At 41.6% G+C, this 19159-nt stretch overlaps 1 protein-coding gene across 2 annotated transcripts in view; it reads right to left on the reverse strand.

Annotated features, from left to right (window-relative positions):
• Nucleotides 1–19159, reverse strand: part of Jmy (junction mediating and regulatory protein, p53 cofactor) — a 64838-nt gene that overhangs the window by 20779 nt on the left and 24900 nt on the right. For both annotated transcript variants that reach the window (NM_001433238.1, XM_087633675.1), the window contains exons 3-7: nucleotides 18704–18854; nucleotides 14962–15131; nucleotides 3819–3984; nucleotides 3242–3429; nucleotides 2515–2601 (exon numbers count right to left, since the gene is read on the reverse strand). In NM_001433238.1, coding sequence (NP_001420167.1) covers nucleotides 2515–2601; nucleotides 3242–3429; nucleotides 3819–3984; nucleotides 14962–15131; nucleotides 18704–18854 — 762 coding nt within the window. The remainder of the gene's footprint in view (nucleotides 1–2514; nucleotides 2602–3241; nucleotides 3430–3818; nucleotides 3985–14961; nucleotides 15132–18703; nucleotides 18855–19159) is intronic.

Genomic DNA, 19159 nt, shown 5'->3' on the forward strand with positions numbered 1-19159 from the left:
TATAGATATATCAAACCCACCACAATCAGAACTCACTATGTAAAGAAGCCGCTACAGTACAATAGTGGGGAGGAAGGAAATTCCTAATGTAGCTCACACAAGGTAAACAGCAGCGGGAATGCAGGGCGGCAGCAATTCCTCAATGTGACAATCATGGCACCACACCTAACAGTAAGAAGACAGCTTTCTGCTACCTGGAAAAGGCCAAGGTGTTCCCCTCCTCCATTCTTTCTTAGATCCAAACAGAGGTCCTAGCTAATGTAGTAAGACAAGAAAATGAAACAAAGCTACACACATTGTCAAGGAATGAAATTCTGTACAAACCCATGTGGAAGCAGAGAGGACAATCAGCATAAGAGTACCAGTGCAATAACCCGTCACAGCACAGACGACACAGAAACAAGTCCTAGTGCACCCAACCCAATTGGGAATCAAGTACCAAATACTACTAATCCCCACAGAGACAAAACCTACCACCACAGTATTACAAGAGCAAAATGAAGAAAATATAAAATTCTGATAAAAAAATTACTCCTTATTTGTATTCAATAAAAATATATTATTCTCAATTTTATCAAGTTAAAAACAATGTCAATCCAAATCTTGTAAATTATCTTGTGGTATTCTAAACCTTAGGAAGACTGAAAGGGAAAGACTAGGGTTAATAAAACAGGCTCCAAACAGACCCATGGAGACAAGATCACTCACCTTTGACTAACGGGTAAAAGCAACGCAGTGGAACACAAGCAGACATAACACACCAAAAGTGGGCGTGGACGCCTTAGACTTCCATACAGCCTGACTTCAAATGGGGCGTAGACCATAGTGTAAAATGTAAAGCACAAGAGCCCTACAGTATTTAAAGCAGGAAATAGCAACCAGGAACTCAGGTTTGCTCAAAGTAAAATCTCTGAAGAGGACAGTTAGGAACTGTGGGATAACCATATGCTAGGGAAAATTCCACAAAAGACATCTGATAAAGGACTCTCTTAAAATTCCTCAACAATGTGGGGTTGGAGAGGTGGCTCAGTGGTTAAGAGCTCTGACTCTTCTTCCAGAGGTTCTGAGTTCAATTCCCAGCAACCACATGGTGGCTCATAGCCATCCGTACTGGGATCTGATGCCCTCTTCAGATGTGTGTGAAGACAGTCACAGTGTACTCATATACAAAATAAGTAAATATACCTTTAAAAAACACAAAACAAAACATCAACAATGAGAAAAGAAAAACTCATTTCAAGAGTGAACAACAAAACCCAGAGTGGTTGTCCATCGGGAGTGGGAGGGGGAGGTTCATCTACATAGCAATTCTAAGGTCGTGCTCTACGTGACATCCTATCAAAAGATAACAAAAATCCCCAGCAAGGAATCTGATGATCACACAAAAACCACACTCAACACCATGTCATTTGGGAATGTGACCTAAAACCACTGAAATACTACCTTCAGAACAGCTATCATTGTGAACAAGGAAAAGCTGAACAGGGTCTAACAATGCAGAGCTCTCATTGGTTGCTGAGGAAGTGCACGCTAGCACATTTACTCTGTCTGAAGAACAGCTTGGCAGTTTCCTAAAACAATATAATCACTAGGATAAGTGTCCAGCAACTGAAACTTTACATCTGCATTATTAGTAAAGTCATGAGTGTGTTCCATGTGTATACTGCAAACACGTGCAGGGCAGTAAAACTAACCTGGTTGATTCTAGACAGATTCACACCATTTTGCCCCTGATCTCACAATACCAGCAAAGAACTTGAACATAACAACAGACTTTGGACAGCAACAGCATGCCAACTAGTGACCAGCACACGTGCAACAGTGGTAGGAACAGAAAGCTGGAGGTGCAGCTGGGAGGGGACTCTCTCTCTCTCTCTCTCTCTTTTTTTTTTTTTTTTTCTTTTCTTTTTTTTCGGAGCTGGGGACCGAACCCAGGGCTTTGCGTTTGCCTAGCACTCTACCACTGAGCTAAATCCTCAACCCCAGGAGGGGACTCTCTTATGTGAAATTTATTTTTGCCTAAAACTGATCTCTCATTCTCTCATTCATTCATTCAAACATAACATTCACAATTGCTAGTGACAGAATTCTCATACTCTTTATCCCTTTTCAGACACAAGTGTAGAATCTCTTATACTGTACAGAAGCATCACCTGTCAATGTCTTTGGTCTATTAAGCTTAGGTAGGAAATAGGAAAGTGGAAGTTCTGGTGCAGAGAGAGGATAGAAAGAGGAATTGAGTCAGGAGCAAAAGAGGAACTCTGAGGAGACAGTCGCCTAAAGCTGATAAGTCATGCGGCATACAGAGTTAAGAATACGCAGGATAATTAAGTTAGAAGCTAGTCAGAGAACAGAGCCAAGGCAACTGGCCTAGGCATTTGGTCCTATGTAAGTCTCAGAATCATTATCTCTCGGAACAGAGTAGACAGGTGGACAACCCTGAGGTTATAGGTGGCACACAGTAAGTACACACAAGTAAGGTTTTGTCTCCAGGCCCCAAGAGTCCCCACTTACTAGCTGTATTGTATGATGGGCTCTGTATTCATCTTCACTCTGAAAACGCTGCTGGAACTTCTCATGGTGTTTTGCAATACAAATTTCCTAGAGAAATATAAAATGTGTTGTAATGAAAGTGAAACGTAGAAGGACCATAGAGATTCTGGAGGGAGAGATTCCTTGGTTAAGCACATTTTTAACAAATTATACAGAGACATCTCTGTGAAAGATACAAGGATGGATGCAAGTAAGTTCTTATCCCTCCCCCATCTCTCCCACCTCCTCTCCCTCTCTTTCTCCCTCTCCCCCACTGCCCTCTCTCTCTCTCTCTCTCTCTCTCTCTCTCTCTCTCTCTCTCTCTGTGTGTGTGTGTGTGTGTGTGTGTGTGTGAGCTAATGAGGACTAGCTCCTCTCTCTCTCCTTTACAGATCACCTCTGGAGAGTCAGAACTGACCACTTGAGTCTGTCTCACCCTGAGCAACTGTGCATCAGTTCACTCCCTTAACACCCCAGCCGCACTAGGTAAGGCCATGTGTGGTACTGGTGTCTTCCCGTCAGAACCTCTCCTGCAGGGAAGCCATGTCCATCCAGTCACCCTGAGAACACTAGTGTGCACCCACTGAGAAGTATGAAGGAGGGCACCGCCAAGAGAAACAAGGAAGGGAGCTGAGAATAGGCAGTGGATGTTTAGTTTAAATGATGACAGCTCACGTTACGACGTGAATTACTAGACACGGGCCAGTACCTTTTTATTCCTGAGGTAGGCTTTCTTGGCTGAGACTCGGCCCCTCCGTGCCTCCAGCTGGCGAGCCTTCTGCTGCAGCTTCTGCAGCTCTTCCCTCTGCGCATGCACAGAGGCAGCCACCTCTTCCTTCTCCAGCATGGCCTCCATGCTCTCGTAAGTGTCATAGTACACCACTTCATCTCGCTTTTCTGTTAGAAAAGTGGGGGTTAAGAAAGAGATTCTTCATTAAGTCACGATTAAAAGGTAAGGAAATAAGCCTCAGACTATATTATGCACAATGTTTAGCGGTGTCTGGTAAATACAGTCCTTACTCTCCGACACACCACACAGGTAAAACTTCGAACTCTGATTCTAGATGAGGCCTCCTTTAACAAAGCAGGTTTGCTACAAACACTCAACAGCCATGTGTAGCCTCGAATGCTGAGTTTACAAAACCTTGTGAGTTGGGGGGCTGCTCCCAAACATGTTTTACTCAGGAGGAGCCCAGCTGGGATCCGTGGTCACCGTCTGCACATCCTGTCTCTGTGGGCGTCTGTGGTCACACGCTCGCCACACGCTCACCACACGCTCATCACACCTGATACGAGTCGTCTGATGCTTTCCAGCTGTGCAGTCAGTAGCAACTCCTCGCACTTCAAGACCTCGAACTGGACCTCATACAGCTGAAGCTGCAGGGCATAGTAGTCCGCCTCCAGCTGGTCCAACTGAGCGATGGCCTCTGTGCCGCCCTGCAGACTCTGCATCTGCAGTGAAAACAGCACTGTTAGCTGCTCGGGAAGAAGTTAGTGCCAGGCAGTGGTAGCACTGTGCCTAATCCCAGTGCCGGGGAGGCAGAGGCAGAGGCAGGGAATCTCTCTGAGTTTGAGGTCAGCCTGATCTACAGAGTGAGTTCCAGGGCAGGCAGGGCCACAAAAAAACAAAACAAAACAAAACAAATGAATAAGCAAATGAATGAAAGATGCAAAAATGAAACTCAGACTTTTAAGCTAGGTGTGGAACTGATAATGCAGAGAAGGCCACTTAAGGTTGGAGCCTGTGGCTCACCTGGAAAACACAGGCCTAGTGGCACAGGCTTGAAGCTCTAGCTGTTCAGGAGGTGAAGCTGTTAGATCAACTCAAGGCCAGCTTGCTGAAGAGTCTGCTCAAGGTCAGTCTGACAACTCACTGAGACAGTCATCTCAGAATAAACATGTTAGGGAGCTGGGAACAGCTCAGCTATGAAAGGGCTGGCCTACTTGTACAACTTCACTGTCTAGGTTTACTTTCCACTACGTAAGGTGGAGCAGGGGTGAGACCGCTGTGCTTCTAGGAACTATGCATAGAGAGAGAAGGGCACCTCTTACACATGAGAGAAGAACAGAAATGAAGCACCAAGTCATAAAGGAGTGGAAAAGCTTCACTATAACTTACACAGAGCAGACTTTCAAGGCCTACATCATAGCTCATTCACATTTAGGGGAACAGTGTAATATCACCTAACATACATGTCAGTGGTTTCTCTGCTCAGTTCAAGAGCAGATGCTAGGTTACAGCCCCCTTTCCACACAACAGACATACAAACGTGGAGCCTAGCGTAGGTGGTTGCAAGAGTGATTAATCCACACAGCTGGCACTCCCCTCACCCCTTGGTCACAGCACAGCTTCCTGGATCTGGTGGCTGGAGTGAGGTGAGTACACGCTAAGTAGATGGATCTGAGAGAATTGGTTTAGATGTGAAAGGTCCTTGCAATCTATGAATGGTGGTCAATATTATTTTTAGTAACAAGCCTGTTGTCTGTAGCAGAAATGAATTTGAGACCCTCGGTTGGGCCTAAGCAGTAACCCATAAATGTTTTCAAGTGGCAGGTGTCTTGTATGAAGCCTGTGTGGCTGGTCTTCAAGAGAAAGGGATTTTCCCTTCATCCCATTTGAAATAATCAAGTAAGGAGAAGGGAGGACTCAGAAGCTGCTCCCAACACTACAATTCCAGAAGACGCGAGAAGCCAAAAGGATAGCTTTTCAAGAACTGAAGTGGACAACACCAGCTCCTCATGTCCAACTATACATACTCTTCCAAGAATATTTCTTCCAGAATATAGGACACCACAGTTATGGCAACTATAAGGTTGTCTTTAAATGCCCCACAGAACCCTCATGTAGACATCAAGGTGCCCTGGAGATCCTGGTGGCTTCAAGTGACTTTACTACTAAAGGGGCATTTAGTAGTAAAGGCCAGAGGGGAAGAACACAAAGAAATGTTTAATGCCTCCCGCACGTGAGGCTGGCATCACTTGGACCCAGTACATCAGGGAGGTATATTACCACTGTTCTAGGAGATTCTATGGCAGAAAGGTGGGGATTCAAAATCTAAATGCTGCATGAACCCTTGAAGGTAATAGATACATAAGACCACCAACAGACGTTCTGAACAAAAGTTCAGACTCTGCCTGATTATCTAGATATCCATACAGATTACTAATTAGAATGTTTTTCTTAATGCCAAACTTCAAATCCATTTAGTAAGACAGAAAAAGAAATGACAGAAGTTTAGATCTAACTATGGAGTGGTCCATCCGGATGTGGGGCACACAGACGGGAAGCAGAGGCAGGCAGATGCCTATGAGTCAGGCCAGCTTGCTCTATATCATTAGTTTCAGGACAACCAGTGCTCAGACCCTGCCTCCAGAAAAAAAAAAATTCCATCAACTAAGTCTGGTTAAATCTTTTAATAAATGTATAGATATTAATCAAAAACACCTCTCTGGAATTTATCTGCTCTGAGTTCACCTTGCTAAAATCCTGATGGACCTGGCTGGAATTCCTCAATGGTGGGAACAGCCTCAGTGCTTTCAGGAATACTGAAAACTTCCCTTTCGGGAGGGAGCTAGAAAGACGGCACAGTGGTTAAGAGCATGTGCTAGCCTAGGCTCTCAGCACCCTTATCAGACGGCTCACAGCTCATACTCCAGGGTCTCTGACGCCCTCTTCTGGACAAGTAATCTAAAATAATAAATGTATAAGTTTACATTTTTCACTGGGACTAGAGAGATGTCTCAGAGGCTAAGAGTGCTAGCTGTTCTGCCAGAGACCGCAGGTTCCGTTCCCAGCGCCTTGTACCTGCCTGCTGCTTCATTAGTAGGGTCTAAAACTTTCTTCTGAACTGCAGACACCTACCATGCCCATGATACAGACAAACATGCAGTCTAAATACTGATATGAATAAAAATAAATAAATGAAAAAACCTAAATTCCCTTTGTTAGTAGCTCCTGCAAAGATATATTAGATGGCAAAAAATTAAAGTAATATAAATCAAAAACTTATATAGTGGAAACTAGACAAGTTGTGCATTTTGGAATATTTCTATGAAACAGATTTGTTTTTAAAAAGTAATTGTCTTTTCCCACTCTGTAGTAGCCACCTACGCTTGGCTCCACGTTTGTATGTCTGTTGTGTGGAAAGGGGGCTGTAACCTAGCATCTGCTCTTGAACTGAGCAGAGAAACCACTGACATGTATGTTAGGTGATATTACACTGTTCCCCTAAATGTGAATGAGCTATGATGTAGGCCTTGAAAGTCTGCTCTGTGTAAGTTATAGTGAAGCTTTTCCACTCCTTTATGACTTGGTGCTTCATTTCTGTTCTTCTCTCATGTATAAGAGGTGCCCTTCTCTCTCTTCGGGTCTATGCATAGTTCCTAGAAGCACAGCGGTCTTTACAAGGCTCACTGGTGGAATACTTGTTTAGCATACATTAGCCACTAGGTTTCATCCCCAGGAATGAAAGAGGAAAAAATATTACAAACCCAGTCTCCTTGCCTGAGGAAAAACCTCAATTTCCCATCCATTTCTTAGGCTGTGCCCACATCTAAGCTCCTTGGGGTTAGAGCTCTCTGACAAGGCCCATACAAAATGCCACATTATCTTTAGACAGCAACCCCCTTAGCTTCCTTTGGTGATCATTAAAATGTTAAAATGGGTAAACAGCTAAGGCATAGGAATTATATCTTTCTCCTCTTTGTTGTCCCCATCCATAATACTTACACAAAATACTTATCAGATTTAGAGTAATATCAAGTTACTATTGTGTAATCTCCTTCTATGCCAGACATTGTGTTAAATGTTTCATACATACCAAGTCATGGGCTCATGACACCTAGAAACAAGACCGCCATTTTCTCGGGAAGTAAGAGTGAGCTTGCAGACCTGAGCCCCAGAGCTGTTCTGTCAGCATGGCAGCTACTAGCAAGGAGTAGTTTTATTACACTGAAACCTGATTCCTTCACTGTGAGATGTCCTGATGTACCACCAAATCTTAAATACTCTACAACAACGTTCAGTGCTCCATGTACTAAAGTAAAACTGAAATAGGGAACTATAAACTCAATTTTAACTTGCCTACACGCTTTTAGGAAAAAGCTGAAAGAAATGAGTTGGCTTCAACAGGTGCACACGGGCACACGCACAGAATATATACACTCAGATATCAAGAAGACCACTAGCTTAAATGTTCTGTTGTGAAAAGAGTGAGTGCTGATAGGCAGGCTTTTTACAGAGGGTGGGCTAACCAGAAGACAGAAGCCCTGATAGCTGAACTGTCACTGTGCTTTCTATAACTAGTCTCTTCATGGCATATTATAACTAGTCTCTTAATGGCATGTTAACCTTACTATCTTCTACTTCAATTAATAATTATAACGAAAATAACCTAAGCTTAAATCAAAACAAACTTATTAATCTTTGTCTTAGTCAATGTGCTGTTGCTATGAAGAGACATTATGACCAAGGAAATTCTCATAAAAGAAAGCATTTCACTCAGGACAGCTCGTACTTAAGTCCTAATCCTTCTGACACCCAAATGCAAGCCTGTGGGGACCAGTCTTATTCAAGCCACCACAGTCTTAAATGTGAGTAAAATTCAAGTGTCGAATAGAGCACTGCTCAAGAGATTATCAATATCTAAGTGTAATTTGAAAAATGTACTTCAAGTTCATCATTATCCTCATGAAAAGCATTTCTAATTATATAAATTCATAATTTTAACCTTTTAATTTTATTACCAATAATTTTGTTTTTAAAGTAACTTAAGTACATAACATAGTGACTTGTTTGAGTTACAAACAAAATAATTGCATTAATTTTCTACTACTTCAGTCTCTTCCTCAGACAACACAAAACACTTAGAGCTGGATTACTTGGTCCTTTTTCTTCCCGTTTCCTTCCACTTCAAAATGCAATACTGACTTTTTTTTTTTTTTTTTAAACAAATCTCCAGAACTCAGGGAGCCATCCTCTGTTGTACAAAGTAAATTTCAGGCCAGCCAGGACTACCTTGTCTCAAACAAACAAAAACAAGCCTCTCTTAATCTAAAAGCATTGGGTAGGGCTGTGTTAACCAACAGAAGACTTCAGGGGCAAAGCATTTGCTTGGAACGGGTTTAATATTTTTTTCATGTGTTCTTTTTCTCATGAGTAATGCAGACAACTTAAATTACGGCTATTACAACTGACAGTACCTCACAGTTAAATACACATAAAGCACAATACCTATATTATAAATACAACAAGCATAAACTTGGCAAGAATGACTAACTGGCAATATTTTAAATGCTCTGTAGAATTCAGACACATAATGCAGACAAACACATAAAGCAGATGACTACAATCATGGGTGTGGCCTAAGGAAAATGGCGACAGACTCGCAAACTCTAGACCTCTAGTCAGCCTCTCCCTTCTCTACGCTGGAGGTCTATTTATAAAAGACTGCACTTTCTACTGCTAGGGGCGGGTGTCTTTGCCTTTGGCACCCTGTACTGCTCCAACAGCTCAGGACCATGTCAACACTAAGAAATGAGATGAAGGTAAAGTCTACTTCACAAGCAACAAACAGGCTAACTTAAAAGAAAATCCAGAGAGCCAGAAACCAAGAGGAACCAGCTCCATAAAGGGAGACTGCAGTAGAAATGCCTCAGGGAAATGTGGGAGGGGCCGACATCCTTCAGAGATTGAATACAAAGTGTAAAGTGTCCCAGACCAGGTCCAATTTTAGCTAACGACTCATATATAAATGTAAGAAGGAAAAGTCAGGATTTAATCTACTAATTTGAAGACTGCTTTCTAGAGTGCAGCTAGGGGCCCTTCTTTTCAAACAAGCAGAGCCTAATTTCTGGGTCAGTAAGACCTGAGTGTTGGTATCCACTTGCAATCCCAAGTACAAGGGTGGCCTGGAATATACACTGAGACCATGTATTAATTTTTTTAAATTAATAACTGCCATTGTGGAATAGCTCATTATACCCAAGCCAAAACAATACAGGTTGTCTACAAAGCATCCGGTCAGCCTTCGTATTCGATGTTATGTGACCAGGTGGCTTTATTCTATTTAACTTCTCATTATTATTTAGTGCTGGATTCATGTGCTATGAATTCTATATAAAAGTCCCACAACAGAATTATCCTCCCTAACAAAACGGCTTTAATAAAGTGTATTTAGCCCACTAAACCCTCTCATTGATACCACAATGGTACCTTTTTAAAAAGCCATTTTTTTAAAAACATGAATAAGATATGGTCGTAAACTATAGTGAAATTTGACAAGGATACGTGAACATGACCTGTGAGCTTCGTCTATCTATGTACACTGATGAGAAAATATAAGCAAACTATGAGGAAAAATTTTTCTATGGCTAGGCATGGTTGTACACATCTTTAATCCCAGCATTCAGGCGGCAAAGGCAAGCAGGTCTCTGAGTTTGATGTCAGCCTGGTCTACAAAGCAAGTTTCATCTTTTTGTTTTTTTCTCTCTCTAGTTTTGGATCCTTCATAGCTTTTTTCATGATAGATATGATTTTAAGTGTCTGAGTATTAAAATAACAAAACCATTTTCCCAGGCTGGAGAGATGGCTCAGAGGTTAAGAGCACTGGCTGGGCTTCCAGGTCCTGAGTTCAATTCCCAGCAACCACATGGTGGCTCACAGCCATCTGTAATGAGATCTGATCCCTCTTCTGATGTGTCTTATATACATAAATAAATAAATCCTTTTTTAAAAAATCAAAAACATTTTTGCATCCAGAAGAAGCCAACATGTGTCGCTCCTCTGAGGCAACGACTCTGAAAGTTAGGTTTGCTTTCTAATTCCACTGGCCATTGGAGCACAAGATCTGGACATGACACATGCTTGTCATGCTGGGGGAGGAAGTGTTTGTTGTAGCCTGAAATTTACCCCTTTTTACTGTTTAAATCATTTTACTCCAAATGTTATTTAATGTAAACTGTATGTATTGCTACATATAAAATATAGTTAAAAAAATCAACATAAATCTAATAATAATTCTATAAGTATGGCAGTTTCTTTAACATAATATAAATCCAGTCACCTTTGCCCAGCTCACTCTACTCAAAACAATAAAAGCATACATTCTTACCAACCTATTTGAAATGAATGTGTTACAAACTTGGATCTAACGTTTATCAAATGCTCGGACTGCAGCAACGTTAACTCCACATGGCTTTTAATTCAGTCCTTATCCATAGCCATGCAAAAGGTCCAAATTACCAGGGGTGGAGTGTGAATGAGTGAGTGCTCACCGTGGAGATGTTATACTGACGTCAAGTTTGTGAACCCAGGGTTTCCATAGTAACTGCTCACCCATAGCAAATCTGTCTTACAATGGAGACATGATGCCTTAAGGATAAAATCTGACTCATTGGCAGAACATACAGAAACCCATTTTTACAACTCTATTTCTTACCTCTCCTACCATACACTAGTCTAAATCTTTCGAGGCTATGTCTTGCCCAAGACTCTCGGTCAATTATATACTTGGTCAGTTGTATCTTTCTCCAATGGCCCACCATGAATCTGATCAAACTCACAGATCATTTTCACATGTACTTGTCAAATTTCACTTAGTCTATGATCATATGTTATTCCTGTTTTTTTTTTTAAATTGCTTTTAAAAAGGCTACTACGTGTGGGGTCAATGAAAAGGTTCAGAGGACTAAGGACACTTGCCTCATAAGCCTGGCAACCTAAGAACACCAAATCAAAAACACCAAATTTCCCTTCCAGAAGGCTTCTAATTATGGAAGGAGCAAAGTGACCCCACAAAGTTGTCCACTAGCCTCCTGAGGAACACCATGGCATGACAACCCCCTAGACACACAGACACACAGACAGAGAGAGGGGTGGAGGGAGAGAGAATAAATTGTAAATGCAGCCCATGTGGGGAAGACAGGGCAGGAGGTAAATTGAGTTATTTATCTCCATCACTTACTGAAATTTCTAAGAAAAACATTTATTTTTGTTGAATGAACTGAGAGGGTATGGTAGACTGCTTAAGAATGTCCCCCATAAACTCATATGTCTTAATTCTTGGTCACTAGGAAGTAGCACTCATTTGAAAGGCTCAGAAGGACTGGAATTGTTGGGAATAGATGAAGGAAATGTGTCCCCAGTCTGTGGACCAGGGTATAGCTCTCACCTACGCTCCATGCCTGCCACCATGTTCCCTGCCGTGAAACAGACTGAGCCTCTGAAACTGTAAGCAAGCCCCAAATTAAATGCTTTTTTATACGAGTTGCCCTGGGCATGGTGTCTCTTCACAGCAAGAGGAGTTACTAAGACAGAGAGGGGTAATTGAATTCTGTAGAATTCCAAAAGGCAGGGAAAACGAAACCAGAAATAAACATAACACCAAAGTGTGGGGGACTGAAGTACCTTTAAGAATTAATTGTTTGTGGAGCTAGACAGGTGGTTCCAGAGTTAGGAACCCTTGCTGCTCTTCTAGGGGAGCCAAGTTTAGTTTCCAGAACCTACAATAACCAGCTTACAACCACTTACAATCATAGGCACTCAAACATTTAAAACAAAACCAAAACAAACAAACAAACCGCAGTCACGGGCCCTTTACTAAAGCCCCATTTTCCTGCAGAGATATAACGTGCAGCACTCTAAGGTATAAGACAGGAGGGCTGCAGTCTCAAGGCCAGACAAAGTTACAACGGGAAATGCTATCTCACATATAGGAAAAAAATAATATGTACCAAAATAAACAATTATCCCAAAGTATTAATAAGGAAAAGCAAGGAGAAATGTCCAAAATTTAATAAACACTTAAAACTTAAATGTTATTTGTGTGCATGTCTGCGTGTGCAGTGCCCATAGAGGCCAGCAGGAGGCCACAGATTCACTGGCACAGAAGTTACAGCTAGCCAGGCACCATGTGGATGCTGGAAATCAAACAAGGTCCTCTGTAGGAGTAGGAGCCATATATAACCTTGAGTCATCTCTCCAGCCCTCCACAAACACTGGTACCTGTTAAATACTCATGCTGAATAGTTTACCTCAACAACTCAAGTCTGCTAGAAGCATCTAAATCACCTTCTATGGTTTAACCTCCTACACTCTCCTCAATCTCCAGTTTCTAATACCTAAATTATTCACTGTCCTTATTTTTGAAAATGTATGTCTTGTCTTAACATTTACTGCTTCTAATACTTACAGAAACTATCAGTGGAATGCTGTGTGAGAGTGAATGAGAGAGAGAGAGAGAGAGAGAGAGAGAGAGAGAGAGAGAGAGAGAGAGAGAATGCTTTTTCAGTAAAGGCAATCTGTTGCAGACCAGTGTAGGGCTGCTCTGGTGCTGCTATGTACTCAAATGCTAGTGGCCTCCAAGGCCTGGCTGCAGTCAGAAGAGCACTTCCTCGCATAAACCAAATGATGATGTGTAAACTTTGCTCAGTTTTATTCTCTGACTGCTTGAATAAAAGAGGCTGACAGCTAATTGCTGGGGCAAATAGAGATAGGTAGAGTTTCAGCTCTGGGCTGGGAGTAGCAGATAGAGACAAGGAGAAGGAAGAAGAAAGCAAGAGTCACTGTAGACAGGATGGACCCGGAACACATGGCTGGGAAATGCGTCCTCAGGACAGACTGACAGAACCAAGAGCCTAAAGAAACTCAAGCTGCAGGTACCTTGGGAAGGACGGCTGGGAAACAGTCCGTGCAGCAGAGACTGCTGAGGCTGATTAAATAAATTATTAAATATCATAACGCAGGGAACTTTGAAATGATTCATTCTAATGAAACTCTCCTAACATTTAGAAGCAAACAATCAGCAGCAGCAGTGAGATTAGTGCTGTCCTTGGCCGTGTGAGAAGAACAAGGTGGTGATGAAGGGCATCTTACAGAACACAGTCAAGGGAACTAAGCCCAACCCTGTCCTGTTCCTGACATAAAAGGTAATAGCATGTGGTCTTGACAGGGCCACTTCCAACACTGTTCTACTGCCTCAAGACTATTAAAAATTCTGCCAAAGAAACTTTTTTCAGCTGTGCAGTGCTGACCCATGCTTTTAAGCCCAGCACTCAGGAGGCAGAGGCAGGTGGATCTTGAGTTCAAGGCCAGCAGGTTTACAGAGCAAGCTCCAAGACAGTCAGAGTTGCACAGAGAAATCATGTCTCAAAAAACAAAAACAAAAACCTGAAAAACTTTTCTTACAAGAAACAATTAAGCTCCACTGGACTTTTTGTTCCTTGGTGTACGCCGTCCATCCACTGTTAGACAAAGCTACTGGGAAGTCTCATGTGACCAGATCACCACAGGCTGAGCACGATCACAAACGCTATCTCATAGAAACAGTATAAAAATGGGCTGCAAAGGGGGGTGACTTAAATGAGAATGGGCTCCTGAGGACAAATGACCCCCACAGCCTCACATTTGATCCTGGTCCCAGTTGGTCAACTGTTTGGAAAGGACTGGGGAGTGAGGCTTTATTGGAGGACCTGTGTCACTGGGAATGGGTTGTAAAGTGTCAAGACTATCTATCATCACCATTCCGAGTTGGCTCTCTCTGCCTTGAGCTACTTTTCAGATTGAAATGTAAGCCATTAGCTATGGCTCCAGTGTTATACTTGCCTGCAACTATATTCCCTGCTGTAATGGTCACAGACCCTACTCCTCGAGAACCATAAGGCAAGAAGATAGTCACGTGTCCTAACTGTCAACCTGACACAGCCTAGAACAACTTGTAAAGACTCTGAGTTGAGTGACTTTATATGGTTGGTCCGTGCAATCATCAAGGACTGTAATGACTGTTAACAGATGTTGGGAAGCTTAGCCCATTGTGGGCAGAACCATTCCCTAAGCAGGTGGTCCTGGGTAGTTAAACAAAAGAGCTGAACATGAGCCTAAGCCAGTGGAGAAAATAAGACAGCAAGCAGCTTCCTGCTTCAAAGTCCTGCCTTGAAGTTCCTCAGTGATAATCAACTGTGACCTGAAAATAAACCAAATAAATCCTTTCCTCCCCTTAGCTGTTGGTCTATATTTTATCACAGCTTCAGAAAGAAACTAAAACATCCTAAGTATGGAGTCATAGGCGCTAGAGAGACAGGCAAACTGGATGCCTGGGTAGGCTAACCCAGCTTAACTGACAGTGAAAGATCCTTTCTGAAAAAAACCAAAGTGGTCATCAACTGAGGAATGACACCCAAGGCCTTGTGCATACACATACAAATATATACATCTACATCTGTACATACATGTACACAACACATACACAAATATGCACATAGATACACACACACACAAAGCACATAAAATTAACTGACAGTGTAGTCAATGTAAAATCAGTCAGTGTAGTTATGTAAAAATATTAAATAAGATGTTTATCAAAATCAAGAATCTAACTTATGCAGATCTTAAAGGTTTATGGTCTCTGAAACTTTAAGGATCAGTCTTGTTACCTCTTCTTTTAGTGCATGTTTCTTCTGTTCCAGACAAATCTCCTTAGCTCTCATCATCTGCAAAGTCTCTTTAGAAACTGCATACTGGAGCTTTTCCATTCGTTCAGCAGCTGCTGCCCATGATGCTTTGCCAAATTTCTTCTGGTCTGCTCGCATCCGATCATACACAGCTGTTAATGGTAATTTTGTAGAAATGTTAAGGCACAAGACTACTACACACTGAAGAACTATAAAGCCTTAGATTTCACTGACCCCCCACAATAAATTACACTTAATATCTCTATCACATAATAATGTCATGCATTCTCTGTTATCATGTAGTGGTGTATATGCCTTTAATCCCAGCACCCAGAAGGAAAGTAAATCTTCAAGTCTAACTTGGTCTCCATTGTGAATTCCTCAACAGCCAGACCTACATAGTGAGACCGTGTCTCAAACAAAACAAACAACCTTCACCATGGGGTGGGGAGGTGGCTGAGGAGGTAAGTGCTCTACCGCTCCTGCAAAGGACCTGGGTTTGGTTCCCAACATTCACACAGTAGTTCACAAGCACCTGTTAAAACCAGTTCCAGAGAATTAGACACTCTCCTCTGGCTTCCTCAGAATTCTATAAACACATGGTACACATAAACTCAGACTCATAAATTTAAAATATGTATAAATTGTAAAATAAAAAATTGAAGGCTGGGCATGAGTTATATAGTGAATTAGTTACAGGACAGCCAAGGCTACATAGGGGGACCCTATCTTAAAAAGCAACAACAAAGAAATAAATTAATCAACAAAAATAACATTTGGGATGAACGTGAGCACAGAGAGAGATATAGAGCATATATGTATATAATAGTTGAAATCTAATCCCTAAATATTGAAAACATTCACTGACCCCACAAAAAATTACACTTAATGTCTTTAATGCCTGGTCCAATAACACACACTCTCTGTTCTCCTGAGTAGTGGTGTGTGCCTTTAGTCCCAGCACTCAGGAGGCAGAGGTAGGGGATCTCCAGGCCAGCTTGACTTGTTCCTAGATAACTTTCAGGAAACTGTGATGACCAGACGCAGGAGGAACAAACCCCACATATGAGTGCAGATGGAACCAGCAGCAGTCAGAGGCAGCATGGCCCTCTTCTTTCCCAGAGAGGAAAAGCGTCTTAGTTTGTAGTTTGATCCAGGACTGGATCAAAAGTTCATCGTTGACAGACAGCTAATATGTTCCAATTTTTAAAAGCAGAAATGGAGAAATGGCTCAGTGATTATGAACTCCCAAACTCTTCCAGAGGACCAGAGGTCAACTAGCAGCACCAACATTGGACAGTTTATAGACAAATATGCCAGCTCCAGGACAGCCAATGCCTTGGGCCTCCATGAGTACCTGAAGTCACATCCACAGAACCAACCACATAGACACATGCATATAAACAACTGAAATAAACTCTCCTTTTGAAAAAGCTTATCACAGATAGAAGCACCGGCAGGATGCCTCCTGAAACCCTAAAAGATTGACCCTTATGTCAATCACATTTCAACAAATGACAGAAGCTGGCGATTAGACTCGCTCAAAATGCGATATGGGATAAACCACAACATGGGATAATCTCACATATTTTCAAGTGATTAATTTTGTAGTATGTTTATCTTTCACAATACAGAATTTACTAAGCTTTGCCTTAAATTTTTCAGAAATCCTTTATATTAGTTTTATTTACATGTGCAGGTGTGCATGTGTGTCTGTGCACAGCATGTATGCCTAGTACCCATGGAAGCCAGAAAAGAGCATCAGAGTCCCTGGAACTGGAGTTAACAGACGTTTGTGAGCAACTAGGTGGGTGCTGGGAATCGATCTGCCTTCTTCAGAAGCAGCCAGTGCTCTTAACTGCTGTGCCATCTCTCCAGCCCCAGAAGTTTTCTTTAAAAAAATATATTCATTAATAATTTACATACAAAAAAGTAGCTGTCAGTCAATTCCTCACGCTTACCGCTCCTACACTGAGGCTCGAATACCAGCCAGCTATAAAACTACCTCTGGCGCTTACTTTACAAATATTGCTATTTCTTGACTTAGTCTTCAAAAATCACACAATCTCGTTCTGACAGATAGGGATTTGCTTCCTTAGAAGTCCTGCTCCATGGTCTCTGAGCTTTGCTGTCACAGTCACTGCTGTTCTTAGTGGCTCTGAGGAAATAGCTTTTTCTGAAAATAACTCTTGCTTTCAAAACCTCAATTTTTGCCAGACCCTGAGATCATGCTAATAACATGCCTTAAGCTCATGTTAGACTTTGTTCAATCTAAATTTTGTGCTCAGCCTAATCTGTCCTTCGAGAAAACAATGAAGCCACTCTTACTATACCTTTAGTCTTCCATAGCCGTGTTGTACCACGAGCTACATGCATAGCTTTGACCTTAAAATGATATACGCAGCCATGCCCCTGACCCAGAGTAATGTGTGTGTGTTGCGATCATTTGCTGTAAGCAGGCGACAGGCTGAAAGCAATATTAAAGAACCCAGAGATCCACCATAAATGCTGGAACCAACATGTGGCTAGAAGTCCATAACATGTTTGCAGTTTTGAGTACTGTCTTGGGTCAACTTGGATCAGTAAAACACCTCTTGTAAAACTCTAAAAATTTTTGTAGAATAAAATCATTTATTTCTTTCTCATATCATGTTTTCTGTGCTCTTCAATAAATACAAAACAACATTCTTTGTTAGGGAAAGACAACAGACAGCAAATGAAGAGAGACACAGAAAGACGAATTTACTCTAAACTACCACAAGAGCAAGGAAGAACCTGTCTTAACATGTACTGTGACAACAACGAACATAGTAACAAAGGGAGCTGAAGCTCTCAACTCAGTGTCTCCTTAATCCTCAATTTTAAGGTCTCAAACAAAATATCCCCATTGTCTGTTTTATATCAAAAATATTTCTGCCATTTTAAATTTTCTAGCCATCTTATAAAATTGTATTTAAATAGTAAAGCAACTGTCAGATCAACAGAGTGTACTACAGAAGGAACATTCTATTTTAACTAAGATTCATTTTAAACTCAAGTCTGTGAGGTTTAGTTCTGTAAAAATTCACTTGTGTGCATATACATGGGTAATTGTTTCAACTGTTTCTCCATTTGTTGGCTTTACCAAGATTAAATAAATGACCTCACTGTGTCTGTGTCTGTATTTTTAACAGGGCCTCAGACCTTAGCACAACTGACTTCATGATGGAAAACATTCAGGCTAAAACTCAGCACCCTGACAGCACCACCTGCCAAATGGGAACAAAGGCTTAATCCATCAGAGTCCACAGTTCTGGGAAATCTCTGCATGTGATAACCTTGCCTTTTGGCTCCAGTAGTTTTACTTCTGGCTAACCAAAATTATTAACTGAAATATGTGAACCTAGAAAATAGTTTTGTGCTTAAAATGCTCCTCCTGAGAAAGGCTCAGATTGCAAACACCCAGGGCAGTCACCAGCCGGCTAATGAACACTTACAAGATGTCCAAGCATCTTTGTTGGTGGCTACCCCACAACAGCTTTCTCCAGGTTTTCCTATCGACCTAAAGAATGGATACAGTGCACACATACGCTTGGATTGAAGGGATACCTTGACTGCTAACCGTGGCTACTCTCTGTCCAATGGGGGAAATGCATTCTCCAAACTCTACTACATAACTATTCTAAACATAAAACTTAACTACTCAGTTTCAAAAATGCCTAAGGAGTTTTACCAAAAAGCTTACCTTTCTGAGCTTTTGCTGTTATTTCAAAATATTTGACAGTGAGGTCCTGAATAGACAAAACAGCCATGTGAGCTTTCCGCTGCCAGTCAGCGTCTTCTTTCTGTAGACTCTCAATTCTTCGAGGACCCAAATAATCATTCTCCATGGAAATCTTTAGAGAGAAAAGGGAAACTCTTTTACTTGTCCTCCAACACTTTATAGGTGTAATGTGCGAGTGCTAGTCAGGCTCAGTGTTACAATAAAGATACTACTTCATCCTGCTCTAGAAGAAAGGTAAGTGGTTTTAAACTGACTTAATAAAGGCGCTGAAGACTTTTGACATGGGAATATCCTTCCGTTCTTCCTTTCCTACCTTTTTCCATCCTCCTATCCCGACCCCCCAAAATGCGCATACAGCAAAGCATTTGGTCATTTGTGAGTGTTAAGACAATGAACAATTTATTTAGAATAATTATA

Source organism: Rattus norvegicus, chromosome 2 (assembly GCF_021556685.1).
Source record: "Rattus norvegicus strain SHRSP/BbbUtx chromosome 2, alternate assembly SHRSP_T2T, whole genome shotgun sequence".
Taxonomy (NCBI): Eukaryota; Metazoa; Chordata; class Mammalia; order Rodentia; family Muridae; genus Rattus; species Rattus norvegicus.